General features: G+C 43.1%; 1 protein-coding gene across 1 annotated transcript; it reads right to left on the reverse strand.

The window, feature by feature from the left end:
* Positions 1-1,754: 1,754 nt before the first annotated feature.
* LOC306959768 (up-regulator of cell proliferation-like) lies at positions 1,755-12,937 on the reverse strand. The gene is made up of 3 exons (XM_079551972.1): positions 12,923-12,937; positions 5,417-5,662; positions 1,755-5,076 (listed from the first exon to the last, which is right to left on the reverse strand). Exons 2-3 carry the CDS (start codon positions 5,460-5,462, stop codon positions 2,003-2,005), a joined length of 3,120 nt encoding a protein of 1,039 aa, XP_079408098.1. The 5' UTR covers positions 5,463-5,662; positions 12,923-12,937; the 3' UTR covers positions 1,755-2,002.
* Between the last annotated feature and the right edge of the window lie 315 nt (positions 12,938-13,252).

The raw sequence follows: 13,252 nt of genomic DNA on the forward strand, positions 1-13,252 counted from the left end.
CACCAACTAAAACTTCTCAAATGTATGAAAAACTAAAATATATAGAAAATGTTAAAAAGACAACAAAGGTAAAATAAAAACATCTAAATAAACCCCAAAAATAACTATACACAACACAAAACTAAAGGAATTCAATGCTTGTGTTGTTCGAGCAAAATATGGGTTAATAGGTTGGATAAGTATCTATTTAATTGCTCATGTAGTGTGAGCAATTAACTTTCCAAATCTATACCGGCAGTTATTGCCACTTTTAAATTAGCTTCCCTGCATTGTTAAAATGGTCATTACTTGTATTTTATTTCTTTTTAATTTGATTACATTGACACTTTTCTTGCTGTCTGCACTTTGCTATGAATACAGAGCTGCATTTCTCCATCAATATTTGTATGAAGTCTCATTTCATGTTGAATGCAATTTGGAGACTTTTTTCAGCCTGAGTCTTAGAAATCATATACCAAGCTGGAGGAACATCTGCTGGCTGGGCCATGTATGCTTCTGCAAAGTTTTTATTAAACTTAGCCATGACATACTTCCAGTAGTCTGATGCTTCAAGGCTTCCGTCGGGAGGAATCTTCCAGTCTTGGTAGATTTCTTGGTACTTCTTGTATGGGTGGTAATACTTTTTAAAGTTATCATCGTAATGCCTAAACTTGACATCAGAGGCCACAAGAGAGGAGCATATATCTGTGTCAAGCTCTCCTGAGTTCTTAAATATCCATCCTCCCAGACCCTGTGACTGATGCAGAGACGCCCAGTGCTCAGTATGAGCTGTTCCTCCTGCTTCACACGGAGCTTTGCAAAATGGGCACTGTTTACCACATCCAATCAGTTTGACAAAGAGCTCATGTTGGGGCTTTATGTGTGACTTTTCAACTTTGGTTCTGATATCTGTGTTTTGGAACTTCTGTTGACAGTCCTGTCCCATTTGCTTTACACAACCCAGGAGGTAGTGAGCGAACTGTTCCTGGTCTGCAGTGTTGAGGATCATGAATGATCCAAGTGCATCTTGGGAAATGACCAGTTTATCATTGAGCTCTATACAAATAGTTTCAACAAACCCTTTCAACGTTTCAATCTTCTCTGCTGTAGCCTTTTTGACAGCAGTATTTATACTGTTGATACATGACTGGAGAAGACCATTCTCAAAGTCACAAGCTGATGCCTGGTCTGAGAAGTGTGAGATTATCTGGTTATAAATCCACTCTTTCACATACTGCTCATAGTGTGTAATGTAATTCAAATAGTTTTCAAACTGGTCCTTTGACATCAAATCTAGTAAAAGTGAATACTGGAAAAACATTCTTGTGCTGAACTGTTGGCATGTCAGCATTTCTCCAATAATGTCAGGACCTAAAGAGCGATCGACAAAGTCTTCAACTGCAGGTCTCAAGAACTGGACAGTGAATTCTTCTGCTTTCTTCTGACACTGGTCTCGCTCATTGAACACATCTTTGAAGTCAGAGCGGAACTTTTCCTTGTTTTCATCCAGATATCTGAAAGGGTCATTTTCTCTGAGAAACATTTCATGCACTTTTTCAAAATCTTCTGCTGCTTTGGCACAAATATGTATTTTCAGAGAAACTTCAAAATAAATGTTTAGCTTAAGACCCTCATTCTGTTGCATTCTCTCATCAATCAGGTGTAGGATTTCTACAATAAAGTTATCATGGTAGTTGTTCTTTCTTCGTACTTGAGTATTTACTGACTGTTGACAAGCTTGTATGGTACTGTCTGCCAACCTTTGTACAGCCTTTACATGATCATTGATGTCAAACATTTCACAAAGTGTATGTTTCCATCGATTCATGCGTCCTTTGGGGTTGTACACAAAGGGTTGGCGTCCACATTCAGATAAACGGGTTTGGCTTAGCAGTTCACTTGCATAACTTCCTTTACGTGAAATATTTGCTCTCAGACAGTGGAAAACTTTGGTACCTATGTCAATCACCTCGGGACGGAAACGAGAGATTTTCTCTACACTTACAGCCCACATGTTGTTAAATTATTTGTCCAACTCTCTGTAAGTCATCTTGACATTTTTCTTGCGACACTGCTCAATCAGTTCAAGTACTCGCTCTTCTATTTCTTGAGTATGGTTTTCTTTGATTTTTTCCAACTCTCTCATTCCTTGTCTGATATCAACAGCTGCAGTAAGCTGATTTATTATTGACTTCTCTAACTCTTTTCGAATGCTCTTTGCACTGGTCATGAAGTCCTCCTTATACTTTTCAACAAGATTGACATGTGCACCTGTTTGTTTGAAGTACTGTGTAAGGTTCTGAAGGAGCGTTTCTTCACCTTGAGAGAGTTTTGTGCAAGCATTTATTTTCAAGTTGCTGAGAAGTTTTCCAATGCTTCCAGTATCATGTTCTTCAACAATTTTACCATAGTTAGAAATAATTGTTTCAGCATTTGTAACCCATGCATACATGTCCTTTTTGAAATTCCACTCCCATTTGTTGTATTCTGTGCACAGCCTCATGTATGCATCGGCCACCAGGCTGTTTCTGAAGCTGAAGATGAAGTTTTCATATTTCACAGCGTTCCACAGACTCCTGATCCACTCCTGAAACTCCAGGATGTTATTGGCAGATGATTCACATTCACTCAGAGTTTGGATGATGTTCTTCTTGAGTTCATACACAGCTTCACTGTATCCTGCATTGACCGGTGCCATTGGAGGGTTTCCATTCCACAGTCCTGGGATGTACCAGTTCCCAGTGTCAGGGCTGTACTCCATCACATCAGTGAAGCTCTTGTTATTTTCCTTTTTCTCCATTTTTGCTGCAGCCTGGGTCATCTCATTCAACTGCTCCAAGAGCAGTTTCCTATCTCGCAGGTTCTTCTCATGAGCTGAAACATCTGACACATTCTGATGTACAAACCGACATTTGGGCTTCTTTCCTACTTCTTTCATCCTGAGGAATGCATGCACAACTATCTGCAGGATGTCCTTCATCTCTGTGGAGTTCTCCATTGCAATATTGATCAATGTGATGTCACTTAACCCAACAACAAGGGTTGCAAGTTCATTGTCATGCTCATAACTATCATCCAGTTGTGCAAGTTCTGGAGACTTGAGGCCTTCAGTGTCTATGATCATTATAAAGTCACAGTCAAAGACTTTTTTGAGTTCTTCGCTGATTCTTATGAGGAGCATGAAGGCACCTCTTGTGCATCGTCCACTGCTCACAGCGAACTGCACTCCAAACATTGTGTTGAGAAGAGTGGACTTTCCTGTGCTCTGAACTCCTAGAACTGTGACCACCAAGATTTTACTATTGCTGGACATCAACTGATGAAGATGAGCCAGAACATCAGTGACCCATCTGAGAGGTATGTTGGAGGCGTCTCCATCGACCAGCTCCAGTGGAAGACCCTCCAGCAGCAGCTCTGCACACAGTCTGGGTAAATGCTGCAGCTGCTCGCGGGAACGATGGTGTTCTGGGAGAGAAACTGAAGCTTCATAGATCTGACCCATTTCACGAAAGAAATGTTCTATTCCCAGAGAACTGCTGGAGAGTTGACGATCAATTTCTTTAATCACTTCTTTGTTCTTAAATTCCTTTGAATTCTCTCTGTACTGTTCTCGGAGGCCAGAAAGTTTTTCTCGAGACATGTTGTCAAGATTGAGACGCATCCACTTCATGAAATAGTTCCTTTCGATTCCTGGGCTTGATATTGCATTAATGAAACATGTCATGGCTTTTGACATATCGTAAGAGTTCTGCTTTTCTCTAAGTGTCTTTTTTTGCTCTTGAAGCAAAACTTTATAATTTTCAATGTTCTCTGAGCCAGCATTTCGTAGCCTACACTCTTCCTTCTCCAGAGTTGTCAACTCCTTCCAAATCTTGCCTTGCAAAGGAAGCTGGGTTTCCTTGTACTCAAGTGTGTCATGGATTTCAGATGTAATAGCATCTGCATTCTGTTTGGCATTCCGACACTCTGGGAAATCTTCATCAACTTGTATTCCCAACTCATATGCAACGTCAGCCATCTGCTCTATGTGTGGCCTCACTTTTGCTTTTTCAACAACACTCCTAACTGTCCACTGCAGTTTTGTGACAAAGTCTGCTTCATTCATTGACCGAGACTTGATAATGATCTTGTTATTTGTTAAGTTAAACTCTGTTGCTACTCTTTTCAGCTCCTCTGAATCAAAGTCCTTGTTTTGAGAGTCACTAACCAAGAAAATATCTGCTTTACTTTTGTAGCTTGTCAGTAAGCTACAAGCTAAATGCAGTTGGTCACAGAACACAAAGATGGCAGAAGAGGTCTCAGATAAAAACGAGTATTGCAGTATAAAAGAGGCAATGTCACCACGGAGGTTTGCCACTGTCACAGGCTCACTGAAAATGTCAATGTTCTTGTTCCCACATGGAAGGTACCAAGCTATTTCAACAAGTCCATCAGAAATCTTTCTTGGACAATCACCACACTCCATGTTGTGATGCACAAATGTGTCATGATATTGCTGAGCATTGCTCAGAAGTTTGTTAAGAATCTCTGACTTGGACAAAGAACACTCCCCAAGTCTGACAAAGGAGATCATTGGAATCTTTGCAAGAACGATGCGTTCTTCAATGAAGCCTTTAGATTCCAACAGTGATTGAGGTCTATATTTTTTGACAATGTCCCTCAGAGCCCAGAGCATCAGTGTACACTGCTGGGTGTCTATGTTAGGAAGCAGCAGAGGTACAGCAAACTGGCACATTGACATTTTGAGAGCTAGTTCCTGCTGCACAAAGCCATCAGAACAAAGGAAGACAGCAGTGATGATGTCAAGAGGATTGAGCACATCATCTGAAGTGGAATCAGAAAGGAGACTATCAAGATTAAACCCACTAATTTCTGATTCCATGTCATAGCTAGAGTCACATGAGGCATTACATTTGACATTTCTAGCTGTTACATTAACCATCATTAACTTCTTCATAAAACCCCATACTAGGTCTCTGTTAGATACAGCTGGTGTGTCAGAGGTGCTTTGGTCATCAATCTGAAGGAGTGTGCTCAGGGACAGCTTGTCCTCTTGGTCCAGGCCCAGGTCTTCCAGCAGGCTGTCCAAACGTGACTCTGAAGATTAGCAATGTGGTTACATTATGCAACAATTGAAGTATCTTTGCATTTTAATCCATAAATGCGTATCATAGGGGTGATGAGTCCTCACAAAGATAAGACTTACAAAGCAAAATGTCTCATAAAAGTTGTCGCTTGAAAAAACACAAAGTGCCACAAATGTTGACTAATTTAGTTTTCCGTTAATGCCCTCGTAGCTACATCGGGCAACCAAATTAATGCACAATCAGTCATATGTACTGTATGTCTGTGTTCATAACAATGTATTAATTTCACAGTTGTATGAAAGGTGATTTCTACAAAACATAGAAATATTTTTTCTACAAATGTGACTTACTTGTTGTCACCATCGCAGGTGTGGATTTATCAAACTGGCCATTCATCACTTGAGCAGACACATAGAAGCTGTACTGCTCTCCTGGCTGCAGGTCATCAACAGTCAGGCAGGTGGCGTTTGTCTGTAGCTGTTGGATCACCTCTTCCCCCCTGCAACAGGTCACTGTGTACTGGATTTCAACAGCAGGAGTGTCCCAAAGCAGAGACACTGCATCAGCTGTCACATCATAAGATGAAACCCAAGGCACTGAAAGAAAGAGTACATATATGTATATGCATATATATATATACTAGCTGATTTGATATTCTGAGATTATGAGTGATTACAAAGAAATGTCCAACCCGTCACACAGTTCAGCTGTAGACCAGTGGTTCCCAACCCATTCCAAAAACTATGGCCACTACAAATGTTTAAAATAATGAATGCTAAAAATAATTTCAAACAAACTGCAATTGGAGTGTTTGATGCACCCGTACTCCTTTCTCATAAACTACAACGACAATATGTTCGCTAAACTCAGGGAATAGAATTCAAGAGACAGTGGAATAATTATGGATAAATATTAGGGGTTCAGCTCTAACGGTTTGGTTCACGGTGCAGGACCCGTGGTTTGGTGCATCACGGTAGTGTACAATCAAAAAAATAATAAGTTGGTTTTGAACTGAAACAGCCTAATGATCGTTGTTAAACAGTATTTATAACCTTGGCAATGCGTTCAAAGCTGCTTTAGAATAAAATGTACCTCTGGGCTCACAATACGTGAAAGTAAAATAGAAAACAAATGGTACAGCAGCAAAGTAAAAAAAAGAAAAAAACTACACAGTGCAGGCCATGCGCTCGTTAAGTGGTAGTTTCATTTTCGCTTTTACTCACACGGAGGATAAATCAGTTGGAGCAGCGCGTTTGATTAGAGGCTCGTGTTTGAGCAGGTTTTGGGCAATGTTTTGCGTGTACTTTTTGTCGGAGACAAAGCTTTGGAGACGGAATACGGTCCGGATTGGATCTTACGCATGTGTCTGCGCCTCTGACATTACGCAGCACTGGATCTGTAATGAACCACAGCCTCGGTCACTGAAGGAGAGACTTAAACAAAGACACGCAGATGTCATGTGTTTTGGAGGATGTAACTCCAAAACACATGGAGTTACATCCATGTGTAACCTAAACTACAGCTGCAGTTTAGGGTGAGTGACGATGACACACATCGCCCTGTTTGGATGCGCGCGCGCACACATGCACACGCGCACACACATGCACACACACACACACACACACACACACACACACACACACACACACACACACATGCACACACACACACACCCACACACACACACACACACACACACACACACACACACGCGCACACACACGCACACATCGCCCTGTTTGGATGCGCACACGCAGGGCAGTCAGATCTCGTGCACTTGCGTTGTTGTGATGGCGGGTTGTCCTCGGACAGCAGCACCGCGGTCCATATGGACCCGTGGTCAATGCCCGCGTCCGGTGGGACCGTCATGTGGGGGCCGGCCGCGGATTTAATAATAATAATAAGAGTAATAATGCATTAGTCTTATATAGCGCTTTTCCAGACGCTCAAAGTCGCTTAACAATTTGGCGCATTATTCATTCACCCCATACTCAGTGATGATAAGCGAGGCAACCAGTTTGCGCACATCAGCCCCCACCACCAACCACGCACACACTCACTACTCTCGCCAGGCTTCCTGGTGTTCCCAAACGGTCTCCCATCCCAACCAGGCCCTTCCCTGCTTAGCTTCCGAGGAACGGTCTCCCATCCCAGTCCTAACCAGGCCCTTCCCTGCTTAGCTTCAAAGTCGGTATGGGAAATAAACATGGCGGCGCCCATGGCGGCGGCCATTGAGATTGCGGTTTCTATTATAGATATAGATAGATATATATATTTAAAAAAAACTCCTCCAGTTTGGGGGTCACTGCCCCGAGTGCCCCAACGACCACGGGCACCACTGAGGCCTTCACCTTCCAGGTTTTCTCCAGCTCTTCTCTGAGCCCCTGGTATTTCTCTAGTTTCTAGTGTTCCTTTTTTCTGATGTTGAAGTCGCTTGGTATTGCTATGTCGACCCCAACGCCTTTCCTCTGCTCTTTGTCCACCACCACAATGTCCGGTTGGTTCGCCATTACCATTCTGTCCGTCTGTATCTGGAAGTCCCACAGGATCTTGGCTCGGTCATTCTCTACCACCTTTGGAGGTGTTTCCCACTTTGACCTTGGGGTTTCTAGCCCATACTCTGCACAGATGTTCCTGTACACTATGCCAGCCACTTGATTATGGCGCTCCATGTAAGCTTTCCCTGCCAGCATCTTACACCCTGCAGTTATGTGCTGGATTGTCTCATTGGCCTCTTTGCACAGTCTACACCTGGGGTCTTGTCTGGTGTGATAGATCTGGGCCTCTATTGCTCTGGTGCTCAAGGCCTGCTCCTGTGCAGCCATGATGAGTGCCTCTGTGCTGTCCTTTAGTCCGGCTCTGTCTAGCCATTGGTGGGATTTCTGAATATCCGTCACTTCAGTTATGTTTTGGTGTAGGGGCTTGTCCTCCCATGACGGGACCTCCAGCACCTCATCTTCTGTTCCCCATTGTCTGAGACTTTCACTGAGCACGTCATCTGTTGGAGCCTTGTCCTTGATGTACTTATGGATCTTGGATGTTTCATCCTGGATAGTGGCTCTCACACTCACTAGTCCTCGGCCTCCTTCCTTACAGCTAGCGTACAGTCTCTCGCGTTTTAACATCTGTGGTCTGTATCTCATCCTTTGGCCAGCTTATTATTCCTGCAGGGTATCTGATTATTTGCAGGGCGTAGCTGTTTATTGCCCGGGACTTGTTCTTGCCATTGAGCTGGCTTCTTAGGACCTGCCTTACTCGTTGGAGGTATTTGGCCGTAGCCGCTTCGAGGTTGCCATTTGCTTGTGGGATTCCGAGGTACTTGTAACTGTCCTCAATGTCTGCTATTGTTCCTTCTGGGAGTGAGACCCCTTCTGTGTGGACTACCTTCCCTCTCTTAGTCACCATCCGACCACACTTCTCTAGTCCGAATGACATCCCAATGTCTGCGCTGTATATCCGGGTGGTATGGATCAGTGAGTCAATGTCTCGCTCATTCTTAGCGTACAGCTTGATGTCATCCATGTAGAGGAGGTGACTGATGGTGGCCCCGTTCCTGAGTCGGTATCCATAGCCAGTCTTGTTGATTATTTGGCTGAGGGGGTTCATACCTATGCAGAACAGCAGTGGGGAAAGGGCGTCTCCTTGGAATATGCCACATTTGATGGAGACTTGTGCAAGTGGCTTGCCTTTGGCTTCAAGGGTGGTTTTCCACAACCTCATCGAGTTGGCAATGAAGGTATGAAGGCTCTTAGAGTCCTGTTGATGTTGTACAGCTCCAGGCATTCAATGATCCAAGTATGTGGCATTGAGTCGTAGGCTTTCTTGTAATCAATCCAGGCAGTGCTCAGGTTAGTGTGTCGGGTTCTGCAGTCTCGGGCGACTGTTCTGTCTACCAGGAGCTGGTGCTTGGCACCTCTGGTATCTTTACCGATTCCTTTCTGAGCTGTGCTCATGTATTGATCCATGTGCCTGCTTATCTTAGCCGCTATGGTGCCGGACATGAGGTTCCACATTGTGGAGAGGCAGGTTATTGGCCGATAGTTGGATGGGACTGTACCCTTTGAGGATTGTGCGCCCTTCGGTTAACCATTCAGTGGGATTCCCATCCCTCAGCAGCTGGTTCATTTGTGCTGCCAAGCGCTCATGGAGTGCTGTGAGTTTCTTAAGCCAGTAGGCGTGTATTTTGTCAGGGCCTGGTGCTGTCCAGTTTTTCATAGCTGAAGCTCTTTCTTGGACGTCTGCCACTGTGATGGTAACTGGATTCTGTTCAGGGAGGTTTCTGTGGTCTTCTCTCAGAGCCACCAGCCACTGTGCATCACTGTTGTGTGCTGCCTCCTTCTCCCATATGCCTTTCCAGTACTGTTCAGTTTCCAGCCTGGTGGCTGACTAAATACTTTTTTGCCCCACTGTATATGTAGGACTGCGTTCCAAATTATTATGCAAATGACATTTTTCTAAGATTTTCTAAATTGTCAACTCAAATGAGAGTCAGCATAATTTTCAAGTCTTTAACTGGTAGAGGATCATTTAAATGTGGTGGAAAAAACACCGGTTACCGTGACATCCCTAGTTGTCATGCATGAAGAGGATTTTGTTAAGGAAAGCACGGCTCTTCATTTTGTAGCATAGAAGACAGTGGTCAGTCAGAAACTCCACATCTTTTTCAAAGGTCATTTTCACACCTTCAGGGAGCCTAAAAGGGCCTAATGGGGCCGACCAGCTCTTTCCCCATGATTCTGGCCCAAGGAGGTGGTCTCTGCCACCTCCTTACTGACGTCGCAGCCTTGTTGGGACATTGTGGCCATTCACCAACCATCCACTACTCCATTGATTTGACCATCCAGCGTTACACGGCACTCATCAGTGAACAAGACTGTTTGAAAATGAGTCCTCATGTATTTCTGAGCCCGTTGCAGCCGTTTCTGTTCATCAGCTTCAATTAACCGTTTAGGGGAGGCCCGGATAGAAGGTTTATGCACAACTGCAGCCTCTGGAGGGTCCGACACCTTGATGTTCGGGAGACTCCAGAGGCACCAGCAGCTTCAAATACCTGTATGCTGCTTTGTAGCATCTGTTCTCATAATCTGATGTGTTTGTCTGGCAGAAACCGTCCATATTGTGCCTTTATCGGCACAAAACGGAGTGTGCTCTGAATCATCCACAAATCTCTTATCTGTATGATGATTATGCTTAATCTTTCATGAAATATCGAAGGTTTTCATACCTAGACCAAGGCATTCAACTATTTCACACTTTTCATCAGCAGAGAGACCCTTTTTCTTTCCCAAAACTTTGTTGTCACGCTGACGCCACATTTTTGATGCGTTTTGATCGTGTGTTGTCTTGTTTTCGTCACATTTTTGTGTCACTTTTAGTTACTTTTTTGTTGCATTTTGACAGGTTTTTGGTAACACCATGCTGCTGTGTGCGCTCAAATAATTTCGAACTGCACATCAGCCTGGGGACCATGGCTGAAATTTTCGCATGGATTTGGGAACCAATCACAGAACGAGGAGGGACGGCATGATGATGACGAGCTATTCGATATACGGAAGCTTGTAATTTATTTACGGTTTAAAAAAAAAAAGGTTTATTTACAGATCAAACATGACAGCAGCAGACGCAACGCTGTTTTTCGATCGAGCTTTAGGCCGTGTTTTTAATAGTTTAGCTCGAAAGTTTACAGCAAGTACGTCATACGTCATCGGATACGATGATACGATTGGCTGTGGCTACGCAGACGCACTATGGACGATCGTAAACAACACTTCTCCTACGAGAAAATGAATTGGTGGTCCCCAGACTAAATATCACTTGTGATTTTAGTCTGGCGTTAGCCAGGCTATGTTTTTGGTGCTTTTTTGTTACTTTTTTGTTGAGTTTTCTTCACATTTTTGTCACTTTTTTGTTGCGTTTTCATCCTTGTTAATGTCGCTATTTTGACGTTTTTTTAAGCCTTTAGATTTATGTAAAGCCAAACAGGAGAAAATGTGCTGGGTTCAGGTGGGGAGAGGTTAAATCATAATGAAAAAAGAGACTGCAAAACTGACCCTGATCAAAAGTTTACCCCAGTTCTTAATACTATTTACTACTATAAAAAAAATCTAATCTGTCATTGACGTTAAAGGGGCAATACTTATGTATTGCCTGTTTAACGTCAATGACAGATATGATTTTTTTTTTCTACAGTATTCTTTAATAACATGCTGCATTCATCCTGAAATCAGTTTTGACCAAGTCCTGTGCCGTTTAGCATTTTGTAAATGGATACTTTGTGGCATTTGCAAAGTAAGGTTTTTTTTCTGGCGACTTGGCCATGCAGCCCATGTTTCATCAAGTGCCTCCTTATTTTGCATCTTGAAACAGCCACATCAGTTTTTAGAGAGTCCGGTATTTCAGTTGAAGTTATATCTTGGTTTGGTTTCAACAGAATCTTGAATTTTCACTAAGAGTTTGAACACTGCTGATTAATACTCTCAGTACCTTGGATATCTTTTACATGATTCCCATGTTATACAGTTCAACTACCTTTCTTGCAGATCCTCTGACAATTCTTTTGCTTTCCTCATTACTCAGAAACCAGAAATGTCAGTGCAGCAGTGGATGAAAGATGCAAGGGTCTGTAAGAAGCCCAAAAACTCACTGACACACACAATAATTACAAACACAGGTCACAGGTGAGGATGCTTACCTTTAGTAGCCATTCAAACCTGTTTGTGTCAACTTGTGTGCATGTTATCAGACCAAGATCACCAGGGTGCGTAAACGTTTGATCAGGATAGTTTTTGGCAATTTCAATTATGATTGTGATTTACTGTAAAAAGAACAAAAAAGAGCTACAACTCTCCCCCAGAAGCCCAGTCAACAAATCCTGGGCAATAAACAATACACCCTGCCAGTAATCCAGGAATAATAAGCTGGCCAAAGGAAGAGATACAGATGTGAAGAGATGGAAGCTCCTAACCATGCATGGTAAGGAGCCACTATACAGGATGAAACATCCAAGATCCCTAAGTACATCAAGGACAAGGCTCCAACAGATGACGTGCTCAGGGAATGTCTCAGACAATGGGGAAAAGAGGATGAGGCGGTGGAGTCATGGCAGGACAAGCCCCTACATGTGATGTACCACCCAAACATAACTGACGTGGCAGAAATCAAGAAATCCTACCAATGGCACTCTTCATGGCTGCACAGGAGCAGACCTTGCACACCAGAGCAATAGAGGCCCAGATCTACCCGACCAAACAAGACCTGAAGTGTAGACTGTGCAAAGAGGCCAATGAGACAATCCAGCACATAACTGCAGGGTGTAAGACGCTGGCAGGGAAAACTTACATGGAGCGCCATAACCATGTGGCTGGCATAGTGTACAGGAACATCTGTGCAGAGTATGGGCTGGAAACTCTAAGGTCAAAGTGGGAAACACTTCCAAAGGTGGTAGAGAATGACTAAGCAAAGATCCTGTGGGACTTCCAGATACAGACGGAATGGTAATGGCGAACCAACCGGACATTGTGGTGGTGGACAAAGAGCAGTGTTTGACATAGCAATACCAAGTGACTGCAACATCAGGAAAAAGAAACTAGAGAAATACCAGGGGCTCAGAGAAGAGCTGGAGAAGGCCTGAAGGGTGATGGCATCAGTGGTGCCCATGGTCGTTGGAGCACTCAGGGCAGCCAAAAAAAGTGCAGTTGCAGGAACAGCAAAGCCCCATGAAGCTCCTAGACCTCTGGTAGAGGTCTATCATGTACAACATTTTTAGCCCCGTATTTTGTAAACTTTAAGTAATAACTTTGTTTACACACAACATCATAAGGTAAATGCTTCTCCCTTTCATTTGCATTGACATTTACCTGCATTGCCTTCAAGCTGTGTCTCAGGCAAATTATTTGTCTCCGTGACAACAGAGGCAGTCTCTGCGTCACATGGAAGCACTGTTATTGAAGAGGACACACCTGCAGATGAACAAACATACAGATTACAGGTGGTATCTTTGTTGTCATAATGCAATATATATATATATATATATATATATATATATATATATATATATATATATAATATATATAGCAAGAGCGAGAGAGCGAGTTTATAAATCTATTTTCTCACATTTATTCACATGGAATGTATCTGCTGCATCATGAAATTCCTATAAAAATGTTTTTGAAAAAAGATTTTTATAA

This window comes from Gobius niger, assembly GCF_951799975.1.
Source record: "Gobius niger genome assembly, chromosome: 1".
Taxonomy (NCBI): domain Eukaryota; kingdom Metazoa; phylum Chordata; class Actinopteri; order Gobiiformes; family Gobiidae; genus Gobius; species Gobius niger.